The 26,427-nt window shown below is 42.3% G+C and overlaps 1 protein-coding gene across 2 annotated transcripts in view; it reads left to right on the forward strand.

Moving 5' to 3' along the window:
• The window catches only part of LOC136845343 (uncharacterized), a 133,647-nt gene that overhangs the window by 58,701 nt on the left and 48,519 nt on the right, over window positions 1-26,427 (forward strand). Inside the window, exons 2-3 of one of the 2 annotated variants that reach the window (XM_067115584.1) lie at window positions 312-521; window positions 16,136-16,285. In XM_067115584.1, the coding sequence (XP_066971685.1) occupies window positions 312-521; window positions 16,136-16,285 (360 nt within the window). The remainder of the gene's footprint in view (window positions 1-311; window positions 522-16,135; window positions 16,286-26,427) is intronic. The other variant, XM_067115585.1, reaches the window with a different exon arrangement.

The following is a 26,427-nucleotide window of genomic DNA, read 5'->3' on the forward strand; positions in this document are numbered from 1 at the left end:
GCCAATGCACCTACTAAAGACACCCAATCAAAGTACCTTTAGAAATAGTTGCTGATCCTTTATTTGGTAGCGATCAATGGAATTTAAAGGCTTAGATAAATTTAGGAATTTGAGCTACAGAGCATTGAAATTTTGGACTTTTTCAGTCATATATTTACTTGGGGCTAAAATTCTTATTGTAAAGACTGTTGTTATCCTGCATGAGTGCAGAGCACATAATAATAAATTCAGATTTCTTGTGCAAATATAGAAATGTGTGTCATTTGAATTTTTTGTCTACATAAAGATAATGTGTATTCCTTTTATTTTAGGTTACTGAATTACGAGAGAGAGGAAATGAATGTGTACGAGCTGGAAACTATGCTGAGGCAATTTTACATTATTCACATGCCATTAGGTTAGACAGCCGTTCTCCACAACTGTATAGCAATCGATCATTTGGTTTCCTAAAGCTCCAGCAGTATTATCATGCCCTTGAAGATGCTAAGGAGGCTATAAGATTGGATCCAAGCTGGGCCAAGGTATGTGTCCCTTATCACTTCTTTAGTAATACATATTTATATATTATTATAATACAAATTCAAGTTAGATGTTGTTATTTTATAAAGTTATTGTAAGACAAGAAAAGATTTTGGGAACATTTTGGAATTGTTTACCCAGTTTTTTTGTTTTTTCTTTGTTTTTAGATCCATCAATATTTTTAGGAAATCATATAACCTTGGGTACTGGTGATTTTCAGGTTATCTACTTTTGTAAGGCTTGCTTTAGACCAAAAATAAATTTTGTACAGTTTACAAACCTGTTATTTTACTTATGCTTCTGTTTGAAAAGTGGTAACAGTCTTAAATGGACATTTTGGAGTAGAGAAAATTGGGTATGAGGATGTGATGGGTGGGTATGACACTGGAGAGAAAAATCATGAAGCATTTTTTTGGAATTCTACAAATAAGCAAAATAAATAAAATATAAGGTATATAACAAATAACTTATGAAGTGAGACTCATGCCAGACTTTAATGAAAGCAGCTTTTTAAACATCTAACTTCCCTGGTAGTTATATATATAGCTTAAGTCCCCTGACGTCATGGCAGAATTTCAAAACTCGTGGCAATCGCCGATCGGTAGTCAGGTGAACCACCTGTGCGCCCTCTACCCAGGTACCTGGAACCATTCCAACTATTCCTCAGATCTTCCCTGCCGCTGTGTCGGTAATATTGATGGAATTTCGCTCAGAGTCTGCCTGTGTTTTTCGCAACTTATTTTGGTGAAGTACACTTTGGCTTGGCTTTTGCTTGTTTTTGTTCGCTTTGGATTTGGATTTTCTTATAACATATCTGACTTCATCGAGAGTGAAAATTGTGTGTGGGGATGCAAGCTTTTTGCTAAAGTCTCCTTGGATCCCCACTCAGTATGTCTTAAGAACGGGAATGAAAGACCGGCTCAGAAGAGCCAAGAGTACTGTGTCTCACTCTTCTTGATATAACCAGGGAATAGTTAATTCTTTTCCCCTTGCTAACTATCCTATTGATCCGTCTTCCATAGTGGTAGTCTCTGAACCCCAACTGAAACAGGTAAGGACCCAATACTTAATGATTTGTTGGCTGCCATTCAGACCCCCTGGCCCAACAGGTAAAATCCCTCTCAGAAGACAGGGATAATATGTGATCGACAATAAGAGATCTAAAAATACAAGTGTTAATATGTTGTTAGTGCAAGTGCAGTGGAGGGTGCGGCCGCTTGGTCCTGTTGTGCTCCTAGTCCTAGACCTCTTCCAAGCTCACCAACCCTGTGAGAAGGAATGTCGAAAGACGAAGGGAGGCAAGAGGCTTTAGTTACCGAGCAGTCGTCCCCTCGAGCGTACCTGTTGACGCTTCCCAGGACGCTCACCCTCGCCCAGGAAAGGCGAGGTTAAAGTGTTTTTCGTCCACCAGTTGCTGCACGTCAACCGAGGAAGCTTTTGACCGATGTCGCACAGGCGGCCAGTTCTCAAGTAACCTCTAGGTTTGGCGGGACAGCGAATGTTGGAAGTCTGGATGCCTGGACGCCAGGGCGTCGAAGCTGGACTTCGGCGCCGAGGAGCTGGGCGCCAGGAGGAAGTCAGGCGTCGAAAGCTGGATGCCAGGACGTCAGGCCGAGAAGCTGGACGCCAGGACGTCAGGCGTCAAGAAACTGGACGCCAGGACATCAGCGCCAAGAGGCTGGACGCCTGCCAGGCTTCGGGAAGCTGGGCGCCAGGATTTGGACAGCGCCGAGAGCTGGACTCCAGGGCGTCAGGGCGCCGAGAAGCTGGACGCCAGGACGTCAAGGCGGAAAAGAGAAGCTGGACTCCAGGGCGCCGGCGTCATGAGAGGCTGACATCAGGGCGTTGAGCGCCGGAAGCTGGACGCCAGGACGTCGGCGTCGAGAAGCTGGACGCCAGGAAGAAGCTGGACGCCAGGACGCCAAGTGTCAGAAGTTAGACACCAGGACGTCAGGCGTCATTAAGCTGGACGCCAAGACATTAAGCTTAAAGAAAATGGATGCCAACACGCCAGGCGCCAAGAGACTGGACGCCAGGACGCCAGGCGTCAAGATGATATTTTGAAAGACGTCGCTACTTCCGTCTTCGGAAAATCGGAAGAAGAGAATGATAATATCCCGCATTCTCCTGTGAATCCTATTGTAGAGATTTCTGACAAAGACAATATAAAGGCCATCAGCTTTCATCAGACTTGAAAAGACTTATGAAGCTATTTTGAAATTTTTTCCAGAGAAATTTATCCTGACTGCTCCTCGTTCCCCACCTTCAGAATTTACTCTTGTGAAGGCGTCTAAGAGGGCAGCATTTACGAAGAATGGATACTTTGAAGGAGAAACAATGAAAGACAGCCTTTGTTTTCCTCCAACCAAACTAGCTGAAGGTCTAGCGTTTAGTATCAAACTGAGAATCGTTCGGCCTCAAAATACTTGCCCCTTCCCAGGAAGGAAGATGGAATTATTCAACACGACTGACACCGAAGAACTATATCTGATTATGGATAAAGGACTCTGAGATAGTTCCAACGGACTGCTTCTTTCTCAGCGGAATCCTGAAGGAAAGAGCCCATCTTTGCTCTTTCCTGGCTAATGGGGTCACATCCAATCAAAATCAGAACTGATTTATACCCTTTTTTCCTCTCACCTCTTCTCTCAAGATTTGGTAAAGAGGCCTTTTCATCCTTGGCCCAGAAAACCACGTAAGATTTAAGATCTAAAACAGCAAGAAAAGTCCTACCAACGACTTTCATCGCTAAAAAGAGTAAGGCTGAGGCTCCTGTGTTTCAGGTATCTCAGCTCTTTAGGTGGTCAGCCCTCCAATAGAGGTTCCTCTAGGGCGGGTAGATGAATGGCAACGAGAAGAGGCTCTACACAGGGGGAAGAAAGAGGACCTACCTTTCTTCTCCTGTAGACTCGGTTAGGAGCCAGACTGTCCAGCCTGAGGAGGCCCCTCTAGTAACAAGACAATTAGACTTTTTGCCAAATGCAACAACAGAACAAAGGCAAAGGCTTTATAGCAACAAGTGTCTATGATGTTGCAAAAGGAGACCAGACAGAGAGTTCAAGATCCGAATTCCCAGGATTCTACATTCGGTTATTCCTGATCCCCAAATGCTTGGGGGTTAGAGACCGGTCTAGACGTGATTGCACTCAACTTTTCTGTGCAATAAACAAAGGTCGCTATGGAAACGACAAAATCGGTTCTAGCAGCTGTCGGACAGCATGACTGGATGGCCTCACTGGACCTCCAGGATGCGTATTTTTACATCCCCATGCACCGAACTCCAAGAATTTTCTGAAGTTCATCCACGGGAAAGGTTTTCCAGTTTGGTCTCTTTGTTTCAGCCTAAACAGACGGGGATGACGTCTGGCTCTGGGAGTCGAGACCTCTCAAGAGCAAGTTACCCAATATTGAGGGACGTCATGATCAAAACTTCATAGTCTCCAGGTTGTAGCCACTGAGCAGCCGGAGCTCTTCCCTTCCAACCCCAAGGGTAGCTCTCCTACTAAGAACAAACGTAGACAGTTCTGTTCAGTCAGGATACCAGGCTGCAAGAGCTTGGCGGACTTTGTGCTGCCTTCGTACATCCTCCTCTTCCTCCTTAGGATTGGTACTGTCTGCTGAACCCTCTCCACGATCCATTATTGACGATGAGAAGGAAATAATTGCTGTAGTTGAGGCTTCCCCAACCTGTCCCCAACAGCAGGAAGCCCCGCATATAGCTTTATTACAAAATATGCAGCAGACTTTGTCTTCCCTGGTACAAGCGTGACAACCAGGCAAAGAGAAGAAGGATAATAGACGTCCAGAAGTTTAAGACGCAGAACGTAGTGAATGAAACTCTAGACGCTGAATGCAGTGGCGTCAAGCATCTAGGAGTGAAACACCATGATGACAAGCGTCAATGAACCCAAGACGCTCGCCAAGGCATTGGGCGTCAGGGACCAGGCAAGATTTTGGAAGCCAAGACGTGGAGGTAGCTCGTCAAGATGCACTGGCTTCAAACGATAACAAAGATTTTCCAAGGATGATTGCCAATGTAGCAGGTTTTTTCTTCACTCGAGAACATCAGAATCTCCTTGTACTTGCACTGGCTCCTCAGAGGCATCTCTGCCTGGAGGATCTTAAGACCACGATTTAGGTATAGAAGGAATTAGGTCTACTGATAAACAGATAGAAATCTCAGCTGATCCCATTCCCAAAAGTTTTCTATACCTTAGGATGAAGATTCAGAGTCAGGATTTTCGGGCTTTTCCATCTATTACAAAGACGGGACAAGCCTTAAGAAAATTTCAGTACTTTATAAAGAGACAGACATGCTTGGCAAAGGAATGGATGAGTCTGCTGGGGACCCTTTCTCGCTGGAGCAGTTTGTCTCCTTTGGGAGGTTAATTCTATGCCCGTTACACGTTACAGTTTCATCTAAATCAGAACTGGGACAAGGAAATAGAACTGGAGACCAAGTGCATCCCCATTTCAGGAACCAATAAGGCTGTTTTACAGTGGTGGAACTACCCCCGTCAAGCTCCAGGAGGTCCCTTCTCTATATTAGAGGAACCCAGACCTAGTGTTGTTATCCGGGCATCGGACTCAGTATGGGGAGCAACACTGGGGAAATAAAAGTCTCGGGCTCCTGGACCAGAGAGCAGGAGGATTTAAACATCAATTAGAAGGAACTAACTGCAATCCTTCTAGCTCTCAGGAGTTCGAACACAGTGGGGAACAAAGAGGTGCAGGTCAACACGGCAGCGTTGGCCTACATCAGCAAATAAAGGGGCACTCACTCCAGGTCTCTATATGAGACAACAAGAGAATCTCTTCTCTGGGCAAAAAGAGAAGAATGTCAAACTAGTAACCCACTTTATCCAAGGGGAGAAAAAATGTGAGGGCGAACATTCTGAGCAGGAAATCAAGTCCTCTCAACAGAATGGACTCTACATCAGGCCGTGTGCAGTAGCATCAGGACTTTGGGAACGTCCTTGCATAGATCTCTTTGCCACAGCGCAAACGAAGAGGCTGGAAACTTACTGCTCTCCAGTACCAGATCCGGGGCTATATACATAGACGCTGCGTTCCTGGTGGACTGGTCCAACTTGGACTTGTATGCATTTCCTTCTTTCAAGATAATACACAGGGTACTGCAAAAAATTTGTTTTCACACGAGAGGTACCAGATTGATCATTGTGGCCCTTTACTAAACGACAAGAGATTGTTTCACAGAGGTTCTGGAATGGATAGTGGACATCCCGAGGAGCCTACCTCAGAGAGTAGATCTACTCAAACAACCTCACTTGGAAAGATATCACCAAAACCCCCAAGCGCTACTAGTAACTGCCTTCAGACTATCAAAAAACTTACAAGAGCCACAGGTTTTTTCGAAGGAGGCAGTTGGTGCTATAGAAAAATCAAGGAGGTCATCCACCATGAGGGTATACAAATCCAAGTGGGAGATATTTAGAGGATGGTACAAGAGCAACCATGTGTCCTCTTCCAGTACCTCTGTAATTCAAATTTGGACTTCCTTCTACACATCGTAAGAGGAACTTAATTTTTCTACCTCTACCATTAAGGGCTATAGGAGCATGATGGCAGCAGTTTTTAGACATAAAAACTTGAACCTATAAAACAATAAGAATCTCCAGGACCTACTCAGATTCTTGAAACTGCTAAGGAGAGAGTACAGAACTCACCAGTATGGAACCTAGACGTGGTCCTGAGGTTCTCATGGGGAGAGGTTCGAACCCTTACAAGAACATTTTAAGAGGATCTCACCATGAAAACTCTTTTTCTTGTTCAGTTTGGCCACAGTGAAAAGAGTTAGTGAGATACATGCTCTCAGCAAGAATATAGATTTTAGACAAGGCAAGGCAATCTGCTCACTGCAACTAGGCTTCCTTGCAAAAATGAATACTCATCACAACCCTGAGCCCAGAACGTTCGAGATTCCGAATCTAACGGACATTACAGGGGAGAGAGAGAGAGAGAGTCCTATTCCAGGTAAGGGCTCTAAGGCACTACCTGGACAGGACAAAGGACTTTAGAAGGAATTCAGAAGGGCTTTTGTGCTCAGTCAAAAAGCTCTCTGTACAGGTGTCGAAGAATGCTCTGTCTTATTTTATCAGACAGTTGATAAAAGAAGCTCATATGAAATGTAGAGAGTTGGACACAAGATTCTGAAAGTAAAGACGCACGAGTTCAGGGCAGTTGCAACCTCTGTAGCACTTAAACAGAACAGGTCCAGGTAGAGTATCTTGGACACGACCTTCTGGAGAAACAAGTCAGTATTTACCTCTCACTGTCTAAAACAAGTCAAACATTATCGAAGATTGCTATACGCTGGGTCCGTTTATAGCATCTACTAGTGGGAGAGGGGAATACCCCTACAATCCCATAAACCAATACCCTTTTTCTTACTTTGGGATGGAGAATTTTTTATGGTTGTTTGTGAAGACTGGACGCAGTCTTCCGCAATCATTGGTTTGAAAGTTCCTTGGAAGAGCCTGGAACAAGGGTATTGAAAGGAGGAGGTCTAGTCACATAGAGGTTATACACCGGTTGACAGCCCCTAGAGATTTTTCAGCCCCTGGGTGGATCGCTGATCTCTTAAGGAATGCAGACATAATGAGGGAGATTTCATTAAAGTCAGCTTCCTTAATCCAATCCCATAAAACAATACCTTTGTTCTTGCCTTGGAATGGTTGAAATTTTATGGTTGTTTGTGAAGATTGGCTCAGTCTTCCACAATCATTGATTTTGAAAGTTCATTTTGTTCCTTGGTGGCGCCCGGAACAAGGGTATTAGGAGTTGTCTAGTCACATAGAGGTTATACACCGGTTGACAGCCCCTAGAGATTTTTCAGCCCCCTGAGTGGATTGCTGGATCTCTTAAGGAATGCAGACATAATGAGAAATATTCATTGTCAGCTTCCTTAACAGGTAGAAACCTAGAGTTGTTTTGCAACTTTAATTATAATTCCAACGATGTTAGCTGTCTCTGACCCTCCACCAAAGGTGTCAATCAGCTATATATATAACTACCAGGGAAGTTAGATGTTTAAAATGTTATTTTCATAATAAAATAAATTTTTGAACATACTTACCTGGTAGTTATATATAATTATATTCCCACCCTCCTCCCCTCTAGAGACTAGGGGCATGGAAGATCTGAGGAATAGTTGGAATGGTTCCAGGTACCTGGGTAGAGGGCGCACAGGTGGTTCACCTGACTACCGATCGGCGATTGTCGCGGAAGTTTTGAAATTCTGCCATGACGTCAGGGACTTAAGCTATATATATAACTACCAGGTAAGTATGTTCAAAAATTTATTTTATTATGAAAATAACATTTTTCACCAAGTCTTAACCACAAAAGTTCCAGTGATTTAAGTAAACCAAGACTTAGGCATTAATTGTATACAGTATCTATTACTACATAGTGAAGGGTATTGTCAAGAAAGTGTGAAGGCAAGTGATATCAGAGTTAAGAAAAATATACAGTATTCACATTGAGGTAATTAAACTGTGGTGTTAGAGATTAATACGAGGATCAGGGATATGATTAGTATAACTAAAGTTTTGTCTAAAAATTTAAGATGCGATTAATCAACTGGAAACCAAACGGGGTACAATCATAAAAAAACATCAGATTGAAACAAACATTTCATCAGGATGGACAGGCTATAGAAATCTTGAAAAAGGTCCCTATTAATTGCATCATGCACTAATTGTAGCTAAGTCCCCGTTAAAATATTCAGTAACCAGACTTCTGTACTGATGAGATGGAATTAGTGCATAAGCCAAGGGTACTTCCCTGAGGAACACCAAAGGTTGCATTTCCATAATCATTTTAGTGCCTACCCATCACATTCTGTTAGTTAAAAATTTGATAATACTGTACTGTAATTTTAAGAAGTAGTTAACAAACTTCTATTCCCATAGAGGGGTAGTGCTGTCAGTACACATCAAGCAGTGCATATAGGGATTACGCGAAGATTCTTTGTAACATCCCTTTGGCCCCTAGCTTCATCCTTGTTCATTCCTTTTACTGTACCTCCGTTCATGTTCTTTTTCATTCCATCTTACTTTCCACCCTCTCGTAACAATTGTTTTATAGTACAATTGTGAGGTTTTCCTCCTGTTACACCTTTAAAACCTTTTTACTCTAAATTTCCCTCTTAGTGCTGAATGACCGCATAGGGCCTAGCACTTGACCTTTGGCGTAAATTTTGTATTCCATTCCACAAACTCCCTCATGATAAACACAGTCAAAAGGGATTTTCATGTTTGATGTTTTATTTGCTATGTGATTTACCAGTGTCCTAAAGCACTGCATAAAATATCTTTATATTTGACACTTACCAAGTAATTACATAGCTATAGTTTCTACTTTAAATGGCAGCTTAAGAATTGAAAATTCGTGGTAGTGCTCTTTTGTTGTGGCGCAGGTAAGTGCCCCCGTCCACTTTCGGGGAAGAATAGGTACAACGTAGCTAAAGAGCTCAGTTCATTTCTGCCATTGATGATGGAACATCGGTCGTTCAGCAGCTGTGTTTTGTTAATTCAGGAGCAGTTTCACCGGATGGTTTGGTTGTCTATCGAAGGATTTGATGAAGTATTCTTTCATTTGGTAGCCTCTGAGCTATATTTTTATAGCTTACCTTAGCTTAGCCTTTTTTAAATTTTTTGACTTTGTCAGAATGAGTGTGACTGGTATTGCAGCAAAGGCTGTAATACTAGGTTGACTTCATTTAAATATGATGAACATTCTGTTTGTTTTCACTGCCATGGACAGGTATGTTCCCCGACTTGACTTGCGAGGAATGTAACATTTGTGTTGACCAATCATTTAAATAAATTAGAGAAAGCTAGGCTTAGGAAAGTGGCTGCTAGAGCCTGAGGCTAGAGCTTCTGTGTCCTCTATCCCTAAACCAGCTTTTGCTACACCTTTGACTTCTCGTTCCCTGATTCCTACCTCTCTCGCTCTCCCTACAACTCTGTTACTTGGCTTCCTTCCCTCTGAACCTAGTGCCATTGCCAGTCTCGAAGCTCGGATGGATAAGAAATTCGACGCTTTAGTAAGTACTGTTGCTCAGATAGGATCATAGTGCAACTGTCGGTGCAAGTGCTAGTGCCTGCACCCCAGTTAGTGTTGTGGGAGGGGTGGCTACTCGTCCCACCGATGCTCCTAGACGGAGGTCCCTGCCAGACTCCCTGCACCTGGGAGGAGGCAAACTGTAAGTCCAAGAGAGGTTGGTGGGGTTTGCCCATGAGTAGTTGCTTCCTCAGTCGAGCCTGTTGCTGGTCCCAGGTATCGACAGACAAGCCACTGGAAAGGATTCTTATGGATCTCCTAAATTCGGTCCCTGTCAGACTCCCTACACCTGGGAGGAGGCAAACCGGAAGTCCAAGGGAGGTTGGTGGGCTTTGCCTACATGAGTAGTTGCTTCCTCACCCGAACCTGTTGCTATTTCCCAGGTTTTGGCAACCAAACACTGAAAGGTGTCCAATTGGATCACACCATATCTTCCAGTGGTTCGGATTCGGAACCCAAAGGACACGGTCGGCGTCTTCAGGTGTCTTCTAGGCCTTAGAAGAGGCATGATGCAGACGTGCATACAGCAGTACTACCTCGCAAGCGCTATAAGGATCAAGAGCCCTCTTGCAGCTATTGGGACAACAGAGAGCTCCCTTTGAACACCGAGCTCCCACTGGCTCATGGCCCACTGGCTTGTAAGCACCATAGGCCACCAAGCGCCAATTGGCCACCAAGCGCCAGTTGGCTCCCATGCGCGCTTTGGGATCTCCCTCTCTCATCTGAGCTCCCAGTGGCTCATAAGCCTGCTGCGGGTTCAGTTTGTGCTATAGCTCCAGTCATCCCATCGGCTCCCAGCTCTCCAGCATTGGGATACAAGTCTGAGATTCCAGATTCAGATGTCCCTATTGCTGCAGGTCAGCCTGTTTCGGCGCCTTCTGCGTCACAGATCCCCAAGGTCGTATCCTTTTCACCTGTTTTTTATCGTGTGAAGTCTGCAAGCACATCAGCACCCCAAGACTCTTCTTTGCTTCCCATTCACCAATGTTTGGACAACATCCTAGAACTGTTGAAGAACCCTCGTCTTGGAAACAGCAAGATTTGGTGCTTTCTGCTGTATCTTCAGCAGAGGAGGAACCTAACCAGAACAGCCTTCATCAGCTTACGCCTCATTATTGAATTATTCTCTGTTCTGCTTCCCGACATATTTCTCCTCTGCAGCCCCTTCTTCCCTGAGATCAGCGTTCTTGTTACGTCAATCCTCGAGTACCACTAGACTCCTGTAGATGGCCCTCTCTATTTCATCCAAGAACGAGTTGTCGGGGATCATCTCTTGGCTGTCTGAGAAGAGGGAGTTGGGCAAAGCTGTATTTTGTTCTCCTTCTCGGTTTTCCAAAAGGAGGTATTTATTCTATACAACCAGGGAAGCTCCTTCCTTTTGAATTTCTGCTATATTCATACATGGAGACTGGTTCGTAGTCCTGTCGTGTGCAGACAAGGCGATTCGAGATGGGGCACAGGAGTTAGCTGCTCTTTTTTCGTCATGTATACGGAAGAAAAGAGACATGTGTTCTTTCACCACTAAAGGAGTGACACCGTCCCAGAGATCTGCTCTTCTTTTCGCTCATCTGTACAAGCCAGCCTTTTTCCTCGAATGACAGAGCTGGTAGCTGGGAATTGCAAAAGTCTACTCACAACTTGCTTGCACAGTCATCCAAGTGAAATGGAGTCTAACCAACACCTGCTGTTTCATTTAATCCTTGGCCTCTCTCTCTCTCCAGCCACGGCTCTTTTGGGGTAACAGAGAAAGACTTTCCTTACGCCCATGCACAAATCCCAGATCAGTTCGCCCTATCAGCAAGAAGTCCTCTTCTAGACAGTCTCTAGCAAGTGAGACTTTGGTCCTCAAATCTACCTGTGGGCACCAGACTCCCACACTTCTGGAGACAATGAGAGGCCAGATCGATAGAACCTTGGTTACTATGGGTTCTCAAGGAAGGAATGCGATTCCCCTCGAAAAGGAAGTCACAGCTCTTCTCCACAAGTGAGCTATAGCAGAGGTAGAAGACTTGTCATCGGGGGGGTTTTGCAATCGTCTCTTTGTAGTCCCCAAAACCTCCGGGGGTTAGAGGCCAGTCCTGGATGTAAGCAGTCTGAACGTCTTTGTCCAAACCATGAAGTTCAGGATGCAGATAAACAGCTCAGTTCTTGCTGCAATTTCCCAAGAAGATTGGATAGTCTCGATAGAGACATGATAAAAAATTTACTTTCATACCCCAGTACACTGGGATTCCAGGAAATTCCTGTGATTCACTCTCAGGACAGTTTTCCAATTTCGGGCTTTATGCTTCGGGTTGTCAACTGCCCCTCAAGTCTTCACCAGGGCTAATGGGTGTGAAAGTTTGTCTTTATCTGGATGACTGGCCCTATGTTCATCATCCCAGAAGAAGTGCATGGAGGACCCTCTCAGAACCCTTCAGTTAGCTCAGGAGTTGGGCAGGAAAAGTTTGAATGAGTCCCTTCTCAAACGATAATCTACTTAGGGATGAAGATACTCTCAGGTTTTTCAGGTTTTTCCATTAGAGAAGAGAATACTATCATGCACCCAAAGAAGTCCGTCATTTTCTGAATCTTCAGACCTGCTCAGCCAATGACTGGATGAGCCTGCTAGGGACTCTCTCCTCCATAGAGATGTTCATTCCTTTGGGGATACTACATGCGAGGTCTTTGCAGTTCTTTCTGAAGGTCAGTTGGAACAAGAAGATTCTTTCAGATTCCTTTATATTCCCCGAATGACAGAGCTGGTAGCTGCGGAATTGCAAAAGTCTACTCACAACTTGCTTGCACAGTCATCCAAGTGAACGATGGAGTCTAACCGAACACCTGCTGTTTCATTTAATCCTTGGCCTCTCTCTCCTCTCCAGCCACGGCTCTTTTGGGGTAACAGAGAAAGACTTTCCTTACGCCCATGCACAAATCCCAGATCAGTTCGCCCTATCAGCAAGAAGTCCTCTTCTAGACAGTCTCTAGCAAGTGAGACTTTGGTCCTCCGTCTACCTGTGGGCACCAGACTCCCACACTTCTGGAGACAATGAGAGGCCAGATCGATAGAACCTTGGTTACTATGGGTTCTCAAGGAAGGAATGCGATTCCCTTAAAAAAGGAAGTCACAGCAGCTCTTCTCCACAAGTGAGCTATAGCAGAGGTAGAAGACTTGTCATCGGGGGTTTGCAATCGCCTCTTTGTAGTCCCCAAAACCTCCGGGGTTAGAGGCCAGTCCTGGATGTAAGCAGTCTGAACGTCTTTGTCCAAACCATGAAGTTCAGGATGCAGATAAACAGCTCAGTTCTTGCTGCAATTTCCCAAGAAGATTGGATAGTCTCGATAGACATGAGAGACGCTTACTTTCATACCCCAGTACACTGGGATTCCAGGAAATTCCTGTGATTCACTCTCAGGACAGTTTTCCAATTTCGGGCTTTATGCTTCGGGTTGTCAACTGCCCCTCAAGTCTTCACCAGGGCTAATGGGTGTGAAAGTTTGTCTTTATCTGGATGACTGGCCCTATGTTCATCATCCCAGAAGAAGTGCATGGAGGACCCTCTCAGAACCCTTCAGTTAGCTCAGGAGTTGGGCAGGAAAAGTTTGAATGAGTCCCTTCTCAAACGATAATCTACTTAGGGATGAAGATACTCTCAGGTTTTTCAGGGTTTTCCATTAGAGAAGAGAATACTATCATGCACCCAAAGAAGTCCGTCATTTTCTGAATCTTCAGACCTGCTCAGCCAATGACTGGATGAGCCTGCTAGGGACTCTCTCCTCCATAGAGATGTTCATTCCTTTGGGGATACTACATGCGAGGTCTTTGCAGTTCTTTCTGAAGGTCAGTTGGAACAAGAAGATTCTTTCAGATTCCTTTATATTCCCCATCACACAGAAAATAAAAGAAGATCTTCAGTGGTGGCTCTTAGAAGGAAGATTCCACTCACGGAAGTCCCTATGTCATCCGAACCCAAACCTCTCATTATTCTCCAACACATCGGACCTAGGTTGGCGAGCGACACTAGGATGATTGGAAGTGTTAGGGAAGTGGCCCTTCAAAAGAGGAGACTGCACATCAATCTGTAGGAGTTGAAAGTGATTTACCTGGCTCTTCAACATTTTGCCGCAGTAACTCGAGTCGCAGTGATTGCGGTTCATTCCGACAACATGACGGCTCTGGCTTATGTTCGAAACCAAAGAGGCACTCACTCCCTGTCACTGTGCGAGTTAGCCAAGGACCTCTTTCTTTGGACACACAACAACAATACACAGATTCTCACCTGCTGTGTTCAGGGCAAGTTAAGCGTATTAGTGGACAAACTGAGCCATTGCAAATGGTCTCTGAATCCACAGGTGTGCACCGACCTGTTGAAATGGTGGGGAACACCGTCGATAGACTTGTTTGCAACATCCAGGATCCATCGCCTCCCCTGTATTGCTCCCTGACGCCGGACCATCAGACTAGGGCAACGGAGGCGATACTTCAGGATTGGTCACACCTGGAAGTGTACGCCTTCCCTCCATTCAGTCTAGTAAGAGACACAATCAACAAATGTAGGACTTCTCATCATGCCTCGATGATCCTAGTAGCTCCCTTTTGGCCTCAAAAGGAGTGGTTTCCAGACCTTCTGGAACTTCTGTTGGACTTTATGTGGCTCCTCCCGCAGAGGAAACATCTTCTCAGACAACCCTACTTCAACAGATATCATCAAGGTTCGTCCACTCTGACAAGCTTTAAACTGTCAGGATGCCTGATAGAGCGAAAGGATTTTCAAGAAGAGTTGCGAATGTTATCGCAAAGTGTAGATGTGACTCTTCTTCAAAGCACTACCAGGCTAAGTGGGCAGTTTTTAGGAGATGGGGTAAAGAATGTAGCATCTCGTCTTCTACCTCTGTAGCCCAACTAGCCGAATTTTTACTTTACCCAGGATCTTTGAGAGACCTTTCGACGTCTACGGTAAATGGTTACAGATTCATGCTGAACTCAGTATTCAAGCATAGAGGTATGAACATTTCCTCAGACCCAGACATTTCAGACTTAGTCAAGTCTTTTGACACCAGGAAATGGAAGTTGTCAGGCCCACATTTTTGAACCTATGCAGATATCCTCCTTTAGGGATCTGTCTAGAAAGACACTTTTCTTAATCACTTTAGCCACAGCAAAAGGGTCAGAGAGTTACAAGCCCTGGACAAACAAGTTGCTTTTTTGCAAGAGACAGCTATTTGCTTATATATATTTTAGGCTTAGCCAGAACCGATTACCCGTCTTGACCCTTGGCTTCATTCTTTTTTGGTCCAGAGTCTTGCAGAACTGGTTGGACCGTCTGAACAAGAGAGAGTATTATACGGGGTGAGATTATTAAGATTTTACATCGAGAGACCCAAGAATATCAGAGGGAATTCTCGTAACCTCTGGTGTTATGTCAAGAACCCTTTACGTCCTCTCTCCAAGAATGCTATCTCTTTCTTTTTGGGAGACATTATTGTAGAGTCTCACTTGGGAATTCAGGAGAATAATTTACCACTGTTAAAGGGAATTCAGGAGAATAATTTACCACTGTTAAAGGTAAAGCACATGGGTACAGGCAGTAGCCACTTCTTTGGCTTTTAACGCAATCTCTCTAGCTACCATAATCCAATCTACTTATTGGAAGTTTCGCTCGGTCTTCGCCAACTATTATCTACATGACATTGAAACTGTGTTCAAGGACTACAGTACACTGGGTCCATTCTCCGTGGCTGGCGTGGCACTAGGGAATGAGGGGTAGGAGTGATCATCCTATTTCTCTGTCTCCTAGCCTTGATTAAGGTAGTTGAGTTTTTGGGAAGCCGGCGGTACTTAGTACCTGGAGTACCCTCCAATCTTCATTTTTAATGGATGGGTAATATATGTTTTTTAAATGATGTACAGGTAATATAATTTTATGGTCGTATGTTAGTCGATGTCTATTTTTTGCCCAGGCCAAGGGCAATGGTTGTGTTTAAGCTTTGTCGAGTCATAGAAGCACTCCCTGACCACAAAGCTCCCACTGAAGTAGGGACAGTCCTGACACTACCGGTCATGTCCCTACAGGTCGAGATGAGCAACGACCAAGAGTCAGTATCTTCCTGCTCTTGCTCTCTCCCCAGGTAAGGTTACAACATGCATTACCACAATGCTAGCTTTTCTTTTCTGTTTCAAAATGCATTTCTTTATAATGTTTTTGGAGTAGCGCATGTCCATTCTTCCCACCTCCTATCAATGTAGGATTCAGCTATGTAATTACTGGGTAAGTTTCAAATATGAAAATTACATTTTTATAATAAAACAAGCCTGCCGTCCTCCCCACACATAGACTTAGAGCATAAACGAACTGAGCTCTTTAGCTACGTTTGTACCTACTTCTTCCCGAAAGTGGGCAGCACTTACCTGCACCAAAACAAAAGAGTGCTACGGGAATTTTCAATTCTTAAGCTGCCGTTTAAAGTAGAAACTATAGCTATGTAATTACTTGGTAAGTATATATAAAACCTTATTGTATTTTATTATAAAAATGTCATATTTCAGGGGTGGTTTCGTAAAGGAGAAGTTGAATATGCCACTAACCATTTTGCAGAAGCACTGGAATCTTATCGGCGTGCCTCACAACTACAAGATGATCCTACCCTACTGGAATGTGTTCTTAGAACTAATCGAGAGATGACTCGTCAACAAAAGGTGAGACCCTTTTTGGATATTGAAGATTAAAAATTCTCATCCTAGCTCTTAGCTGTTGCTTATGCTGAGATGTATTGCCTGTCCAGTGCAATACAGTAGCACCTCAACTTAACAAACACTTTAGGGGTCTGGCTTTCCGATAATTAACAAAGTCTGTTGAGTAACAAAGACCCTATATTATAGCCTTCACTTGAGTATTTTCTTGATATCTTACAGCTAACGGTAATTCCACATAGTTCGTAACCTTTACTTAACATGTACATTCTATTTTAGAGATTTATCTAAAAATGTATCACATCAAAAATCATAGCATAGCTACTATAATAATGTAGCTGATAAGTACAGAAGCATCTATTCCTTTGGTATTTGTAGTATTGGGTATGGGATCCCTTGCTTGATGGTACACTCAGGCGCACTAAATTGGTTTTATGCCATTTTCCTGTTTTCATTAGGTGTTTTGGTATGTGTAAATAGTGAAGAATAGTTGTTTGGAAAACTATCACACTCTCTTCATGATTTTCTCAGTGTGTTCTTGTGTACTGAACTTTTGTCAGTTTTATACCTTACTGAATAACAGTGTTATCATATGACACCCACTGCAACAAGCTATAACTGTAAGGGTGTTGTAGTGTTTTCATCAACCAGACTAACTACAATTTAGTCTGACAGAAACATGACATGACGTTCCAAGTTTTATTCACAACTTGAAGGAATACATTTTAGCAAAGTGTGCCACGATGAATGGCGGGAATTCGAAAGCCAAAAACAACAAACGCCCGCTTCCCAGCTTAAACAAGAGGCACAGAAGAATACATACATTATATCCAAGTGATGTTTCTCATTCATTGGCAATACATATCATTCCTCCCCCCATAGGCAAAATGACGTAATTTGTTCTATTAGCCCATCAGGTTTTTTATAATTTGAGTAGACCTCCTTAAAACAACATCTGGCCTACTCTAGGGTTTAGGAGTTTCCTGAACATCAGTTTGTACGGAATTTGGATTACACCTTTCAAGGAAACCATATCATTAGGAATAATTATTACACTTGAGTCAATGACATCATTGGGAAGTGAACTTATTGGCATAGGAGGTGCCATTGGAGCAGTGACATTGGGAGGTGAAGACTCATAGGTTTCAACAGGATTATACAATTTCCTTTCAAACAGCTGGGATAAATGATGCTTCCAAATTAAATTACCATTCACATTTATACACACCAAATAATTTCTTCTACCAAGAACTTTTGTAACTTTTGCCTCGACCCATTCTGGTCCTTTACCAAAGTTCCTGGCATATACTGCATCACCTACTTTAAATGTAGAATCAACACAATCTGGAGCTTCTTTTTGTTTAGACATAGTAATGTCTAATGGGCCTTTAAATTTCCTTCCAAACATTAATTCAGCGGGAGAGCAACCAGTAGAAGACTGGACTGACCTTCTATAGGAATACAAAACTTAAAAATTCTCGTGCAAATAGGTAACTTAACATCAAATTTTAAAAATTCTCCTTGAATATCCTCACCGCCATCTCTGCAAGACCATTTGTACTTGGATTATAAAGTGCTCCAGAGGAATGTTTAATACCATTTTTCCTAAAAAAAATATCTTGAGTCTCCATAGACATAAAACAAGATGCATTATCTGACACAACTGAGTCAGGTATTCCAAAATTAGCAAAACACTTTCTCAAACATTGTATGGTACCCTCTGAATTAATAGTCTTACAATGAAATACATCAGTAAATTTAGAAAATGAATCAATGACAATAAAAAATTGATAATTTTCAATAGGTCCACAGTAGTCAACATGCAAGCGTGGCCAAGGTCTATCCACTGAAGGCCACGACAAAGGAGATATGGCCTTAGGTTTAATGTTAGCTACTCAGAGTGAGCAATTTGATGTTACTTGATTAATATCTTGGTCCATACTGGACCAATATATCATAGACCTTGCTTCTGCCTTCATGGCAACAATACCCTTATGCCCCTCATGAAGAATATCCATAACACCTTTTCTCAATATTTCAGGAACCACTACACGACTCCTGTATGATAACACCTCTTCATATAATGAAAGATCATGTCTTATTTTATAAAATGGCATTACGGAATCATCAATTTCGTTTACTTTAGGAAAACCATTTTTCAAAAATTCTCTTACTTGACATAACAGAGTATCTTTCTCTGTACATTCTTTTATTACATCAGAATCAAGAGATTTATTATTATTCAGAATGTTTATGAAATTGACATATTCACCTGGTACCTGAAAATCAGTATCATCCCAATTTAATGGTAATCTGCTGAGGGCATCAGCAACAGTATTGTTCTCACCTTTAATATGTTCTATCTTAAACTTGAAAAGTTAAGTTTACCTTAGTTTAACCAGACCACTGAGCTGATTAACAGCTCTCCTAGGGCTGGCCTGAAGGATTAGATTTATTTTATGTGGCTAAGAACCAATTGGTTACCTAGCAACGGGACGTACAGCGTACTGTGGAATCTGAACCACGTTTTAGCGAGAAATTAATTTCTATCACCAGAAATAAATTCCTTTTATTCTTCATTGGTCGGTCGGAGATTCGAACTCGTGGCCGACAGAGTGCTAGCTGAGAAAGGAACCCGCTCGCCCAACGAGGAACTAATGCTGTGAGAAATAATGCCCACCTTTGAATTCGAGCATTTGACATTTGTGGAATGCTCTTACAAGGATTAAACAGATGAATTAGAGGCTTATGGTCTGTCCTTATGATAAACTCTTTACCCAAAAGAAAATCAGAAAATTTCCTAACTCCAACTCCAAACACAATTGAGAGTGCTTCTTTATCTATTTGAGAATAATTACACTCAGATTTTGACAGTTTTCTACTTTTAAGTGCAATAGTGGATATTTTACCCTTCAATTCTTGTTTCATAGCAGCCCCAACTCCTAGTGGACTTGCATCCACTTCCAATGTCAACCTAGCCTCAGGATTAAAGTTTTCTAGAATATTTGCTTGAGCCAAAGCTTCCTTAATAACATTAAAAGCTTTTCATGAACAGCTGACCAATGAAACTTAACATTTTTCTGTGTTAGGTTATACAAAGGACATAAAATTGAACTGAACTGTGGTACAAACCTATTGTAGTAAGTACATAATCCTTAAAAATTATTTAAGAGACAGTACAGAATTTGGACTAGGAGCTTCTAGAATGGATTGAATTTTCTTGGGATTTGCCGTAATGCCTTCACCACTCAATACATATCCTAAATAAGGAACTTCTCTTACACTAATTTGGCATTTACTTTTTTTGACTTAACATTTCTTTTCTGCAATAGATAAGACTTCACTTAACCTTTTGTCATGCTCCTCCTGGGTATCACCTACACTAATTATGTCGTCTAAAAATACTTGCACCCCTTCAACATTTGCCAATAACTCAGTAATAAACCCCTGGAATATACTTGGTGCAGACGACAACCCAAATGGCAATCTGTGAAATTTATATAAACCATGGTGAGTATTCATAACCAAATATTTCTGCAAGTCTTTACTCTCTGACAACTGTAGATAAGCATTTTTTTAGATCTAACTTAAGATTTTTATTGACAAAGACCCAAATGTGCCAAAATATTGTCTAATTTAGGTAACGGAAATGTATTTACATTGGTTTGGGTATTTACATATTTGAAACCTACACATACTCTTACATCACCAGATGGCTTAACTACTGGTACAATTGGACTTGCCCAGTCTCCAGCATGCTCTACTTTACTAATGATTTTACTTTTTTCTAATTCTTTCAATGACGTTTCAATTTTACACTTACAATGATGTGGTACAGAACTGGCTTTGACATATTTGGGTACTGCATTTCCTTTTAATTGTAAATTACTCTCATCATCCAATATAGGTAAATTCTCCTTTACCTGATAATTATCAAACAATTCCATGCATTTAGACACTGAATTATTACACTGCACAGCATCAACCTGCACCCACTGATACTTCAGTTTCTTCATTAAAGCCCTACCAGCTAGGTTCACATCATTATCAGCTACAAAAAATGTTTGACCCTTGGCAATTTTGCCACATCACACACTACTTCTCCATATACTTTTATTTCTAATTTATCAAAATTAAATACCTGCTTCTTTAAGGGAGATGGGGACAACTGTAATTTTGCTACATCCCTCTTAGAAATAGTGGAAGCACTACTCCCGGTATCCAACTCAAACTGAGTGGGATCACTATTTAACTTCATCACTTCCCTATGGGGCTTATCCTCATTATTGAGAGGAGAGATTCAACGCAGTTCAAATTAGTTTCAAAAAGCTTACACAAACCATAAGAGTGTGAGAAACTTTCAACTTCACTAGGTACGGCCACCTCATTAAGAGAATGAACTTTGGAACCCTTCCCCTTCTTATTAAGGCACACTGAGCTTACATAACCTGTTTTGCCACAACTATAATAGGTAGCATCCTTATATCTCCATTTATCTTTCCAATGATTACTACATACACAGTGGGCATTTTACCTGGTTGACTCTTGGGTTTATTCATAGCACTAGAACTAAAATTTATGGGAATTCCTGCCTTGACTTTATTTTCTCAGAGTAGAAGTAGACTTACATTGCGTTACATAAGCTGTCTCCAAAAAAAAGTAGAAGTAGACTTACATTCTGTTACATAAGCTGTCTCCAATTTTGTAACCTTTGTCAGCAAATCCCTATAAGATGTTGTCCTAAAACCAAAAGGATCAGCTAACAGTACCTTGAAATAAATTTCTTGGTGGTATTCCAACCAATAATTGTTCTTTCAAACGTCTATTGAATTCTGTTCCAAATTCACACTGCTGGGCTAGCTGTTTGAATTCAGCATAATACCCCTTAACTGTCTTATTCTCCTTCTTTTTTCTTTGTAAAAAATAACATAAAGCTCTGTGGTAACTAGGCTTAGTAATAAAATGAGACTTTAAAACTGTCACTAATTCATCAAAAGGTACAGCAGAAGGCAATCTTGGTGCAGTTAACTTACATATTTTAGCAAAAGTATCAACACCAATAGACGATAACAGCATTGCTCTTATGGCCTCCACTTCTGTAATTTCATTGACATGACAGTTCATTGTAAATAAATCTAACCAACAGCTTAACTCCAGCTTGTCTAGGTTAAATTCAGGCATTCATTTGGACGTCATCTTACTTTTGATAGGTCGTGGAAAAAGGAAAAAGATTACGCCAGCACACCTCTGAACTGCAATGTAGCCTAGACCTAAGTTAGCCTAACTTCTCCGGTAGCTCAGGCTAACTCTGCCAAAGTGCTGTAGCTACTCAGGCTAGACCCACTTCTTTCCAACAAACCTGTAGTTTCCTGCCTCCCTCATCGCCACTGTAGTGTTTTCATCAACCAGACTAACTACAAGGTAGTCTGACAGAAACATGACATGACATTCCAAGTTTTATTCACAACTTAAAGGAATACATTTTAGCAAAGCATGCCTTGATGAATGGTGGGAAGTCGAAAGCCAAAAACAACAAATGCCTGCTTCCCAGCTTAAACAACAGGTACAAAAGAAGACATACATTATTTCCAAGAGATGTTTGTCATTCATTGGCAGTACATATCAGTTGTGAAATTGAAACTTTGAGCATCTCTTAGATGGTAAGTTTTGGAACATATCTGTTATGGCATCTCCATGATACCATCAACAAGTTCGGCATAAAATCGAGCAATGTAGCAAATTCAGCAGATCACTGCGTTTTTAGTGCACCTCCTGCTGTTGGGATAAGCTCCTCTTGTGTCTGCAGTTAGAGGCTAATGCTCTACCCTTTCCCAAGACTTCCATCTCAAGGGCATGGATCTCATTCATGGTGGAGGTTTTCATGCTCCTGAGGAGCTTCAAACAGTTTTGCCCTACCTTTGAATTTCGTCCTCCAGAGTAGGATGTAACTCTTGTCCCTTGGAATCTCTCTGAGGCACCTTATGTCCCCTTAAGGGAGACTTTGGACAGAGTGGTTACGCCCAAGACTGTGTTTTTACAAGTGTCAGAATTGGCAGAGAGAGTAAGCAAATTGCAAGGTCTCTTGTAGGCACTTGTAGGGATGGTGTTACGGCTACTTTGGTTTTCTTTTGTTCCAGAGTTCTTAGCAAAAATGCAGAACCCGTCAGTCCATGACAAGAAATGCAAGTCTTTCTTGATCTCCTCCCTCTAGGACACTGTTGATGATGATCAAGGTGATATGCTTTTTTTTTTCATTGCAAGCTGTGTGGCACTACTTGTTCGGATCCTGAATCCCAGACTTGAGTATTGGCGCTTGTTCATCAGCAGTGGTAGGCCTAGAGAGAAGTGTCCAAGTACACTATCTGGTTCTTGCTTCAGGAAGTCATCAAACTGGCATACAAGTTGCAGGGAGAGGATACTGACAGCATACCCCATGCAAGGTCTCTTGAAGTCTGGGGTATTGCTGCATTCCCAGTTTTCAGGATAAATTTCTCTGTATCACAGGTACTAAGGGAAGGTTCACCTCTTTCTACATATGGGATGTTGCCTTCAGGCCCTTGAATTCATTCTCCTTAGGACCTTTAGTGGCTGCTCAGCATGTTTTGTAGTTAACTACTATGCATTTCAGGAAGTTTGGGTCATAATTTTTTGCCACTATCTCTTAGATTAATTGATGGATAGGTGTGTTACTTTGCAACAGTGTGTTTCACACCCTCACCTAATTTTTGGTAATAAATTCAATTTCCAAATTCAGCTTTTTCAGGCACTTTATTCTTGAATATGATGGGGTTGGGGTAGCCAGCAAACTGATTAATGCTTTCAGGCATATGAGCTTGGGTACTAGTAAACTTGTCCTCAGTATCTGCTTACAGTAAATTCCTCACCACCCCCAACTTTCCTCTTCGACTCCACCATTCTTCTCTCTACTCTTCCTTTACGTCAATACACCCTGTAGCATATGTTACTTTCTTCAAGAATGTGATTGTTTTTATTTTGTTTACATAATTTTGTGATAAAAAGTTATTTCATGTTTATTCTAAGTTCGCTGTTCTACATATATAATAGAAATAATGGGTTAAAATCACAGAATAGTTTATAACCATTTCAACATGTTAGCCATAACTCTGAACAGCAATGTAACAACCTTCACTGTAGTTAGTGGATACACAAGTGATAAACTGTTTAAACCGACATTTTATTCATCAGCTACAAAGATTTTGGAAACACCTAATTTTATATAAGTAACTTACCAAGTAACTATACCCTGTATAGCTATAGTTTCCTCTTGCACGGCAGCTTAAATGAAAAAACTCATGGGGGTAGCGCTTCAGAGTTCAGTGCAGGCAACTGGTCCCGCCCACTGATAGGAATACCAGGAACAATTTAGCAGACATCATTATTCTGTTTCTGCCGCTCTCGAGTAAACACTGAGTGTCGATGGCAGCTTTGTTCTTAAATATGCCAATTGGAAACTGGATTTTGGTGGAGTATTATCGCTGATTTCGGGGAGCCTTCAAGCCTGCATCTTTCAGGATCCTTATTTTATTGTTTTGTTATTAAGATCTGATTCAAGTTTATGATATTTCACTACAGTAGCAATTTCACAAGCAAATAGTTTAACTCCAGTAGTGTAGTTTACTGAGCTACCACCTGTGCTGGTTAACGTAATAAACGTCAACATTGCATTTGTTGTCAAACCAATATTTATGGTGATGAATTATTTATCTGCAAGTCTCAATTAGTGTTTGTTAGGATTTGAGACATGTCCTTATGATGACATGATACTCTCTCTTCAGCTATTGTCAGTAAAGGTTAACTTATGATACTCTCTCTTCAACTATTGTCAGTAAAGGTTAACTTTCCTTTTCCGAATAACATAATAATGTACTATTGTGTTCACTACCGGACCTACATTTTGGTAGTGAATACATATACAGTATTATTTGAAAGTGTGATATGGGGGCCCGAGGGAGAGGGTTAAGAATACAGATGGCTAAATGTTTGCTTTAATGGTTATATTACTGTTAAATCTTGCTACAATTTGACGGGGCTTCTCCAGTCCCAAACCACAACAACCCACAATGCACCAGTCATTAGATAGCACCCGAGCTTCCACAGAGCTTTGACATGTGCTATATAATACACAAGACTTAATATATAACAGTCTCAGTGTTTGATAGGATTTGAGATGTCTGTATGACGGTACTCACCGTACTTCGAACTATGTTGGTAGAGGTTAACTTCTCTTTTTCTGATTAGCGTAAAAAATTAATATTGCGTTTGCCGCCTTGTTTACCGATTACTGTAATATAACGTAAATTTTGCGTTCACTACCAATCCAATATTTTCTGTAATGAATACATATCTGCAATCTCAAATTATGTTGGTTAGGATTTGAGATATGTTTGTATGATTGTACTGTGTACTTCATAACATTTGTTCATATACAATTAATTGAACGTCTTATTATTACACTTTCCTTTGCAGAGAACTGAAAAGTGTAAGGGCAGGAATGCAGTAGGAGAGAATTGTGCGTGATGTTTTGGTTACGATGAGCTTTAGCCAAAGAAGACTTTCTCGACAGCTGAGAACAGTGCTCTGGTACTTACTACGGCAGTACATATACTAAAGATGACACGAAATGTGAAGAATTCCACATTTTTTAGCTCGTACTAAGAGCGCTCAGTAGCGCTCGACAGCTCCCGAGCTACTAGCTCGCCTGCTGCCAACTGCAGAGCCTGGGCGCTGTTGGGTGCTCGGTGGCAGTTAATGAGATCCTAGCGCCATCTCTCTCCTACTGCTGGCTCTCCTCTCTTTTTTTTATTTTAATCTACTTGCTCCAGCGCCTAGCTCCCTTGCTTCCTTCCCGTGCCATTGCCAGTCTTGTGTCTGAGTTAACAGACAATAACCTTGTACAGTAATAATAGTGAAGTGTTGTGTAGTGGAGGAGGTGGCTACTCGTCCCTTGATGCTCCTAGACAAATGTCACTGTCAGACTCCCATGCACCAGGGAGGAGGCATACTGGAAGTCCAAGGGAGGGCGGGGGTTTACACAAGGGGAGTCGCCCCCTCAGCCGAGCCTGTTACCTGTCTCAGGTATCAACAGACAGCCACTGGAAAGGCATCTAACTGGATGTGTAGTGAAGGGGTAGCTATCCTGCCCCTCGGATCTCCTAAACCCAGTCCCTGTCAGACTCCTATGCACGAGAGAGGAGGCATACTGAAGTCCATGGGAGTCCGGAGGGGTTTACCCCCGGGTAGTTGCCCCTCAGCTGAGCCTGCTGTCCACAGGTGTCAACAGACAACCATTGGAAAGCTGTCCACAGAGATGTAGTTTTTGAAGTTTTGCTAGCCTTCGGTTAACTCCGCTGCAAAACTTCCAATTATGCTCTGCTAGCCATCGGACTTTTCCTTTGCTCCAAAGCTGCCAATTAAGTAGCAGACACTCCTGGCTATACCACCACATCGCTACAGGTTAAGTGGAGTCCCACCCAGAGGCATGCGGAACACCAGCACAGGCAGTCCCCGGTTATCAGGGTCAGCGCTTATTGGTGCTGATAACCGGAGATCAGCGCCAATACCCGATTATCGGCTCTGATAAGTGGAAATCAGTGCATATTGGCACTGATAACCTAGTCCTTCGATAACCAGCGACTGCTGTATTGGCATCAAGTGGAATATAAACGCCTAATAGTGCCCGAGTTTCCATTAGCGCCTGAGCACCCTATAGCGCCAGAGCTCGTCTTCATATAGAGCTTCCAGCACCAGCCTAGTGGCTGACGCCAGTCTCTCTTAATTCCGGCACCTGTCTCTTCTAAAAACATACAGTACTGTTGCTCTTTTTTGAGCGCAATCTCCAATTGAACGCCTAGCTCCAGTCTTCAAGTGGCCGACTCTAGTCTCTGATTATCAGGTGTCCTCCTTCAGTATCGGACTCCTTCCTTTGAGTACCATACAACTGCTCTCAGGTGGTTTTATTTCTTCAGCCTGTTCCACCTTCATCTGGAGTTCCAGACGGCCGAATTTATCCCTTTTGTGACAGCAGTTAGTGTCTCAAAGCACTGTCGTTTGCAGACAGGGACTTTTGTTTATGAATTTATGAGCTTGTTGAAGAAGGCTGTCACCTCTACAGGGAGTTGGGAGTCTGA

This window comes from Macrobrachium rosenbergii, chromosome 13, assembly GCF_040412425.1.
Source record: "Macrobrachium rosenbergii isolate ZJJX-2024 chromosome 13, ASM4041242v1, whole genome shotgun sequence".
Lineage (NCBI taxonomy): Eukaryota > Metazoa > Arthropoda > Malacostraca > Decapoda > Palaemonidae > Macrobrachium > Macrobrachium rosenbergii.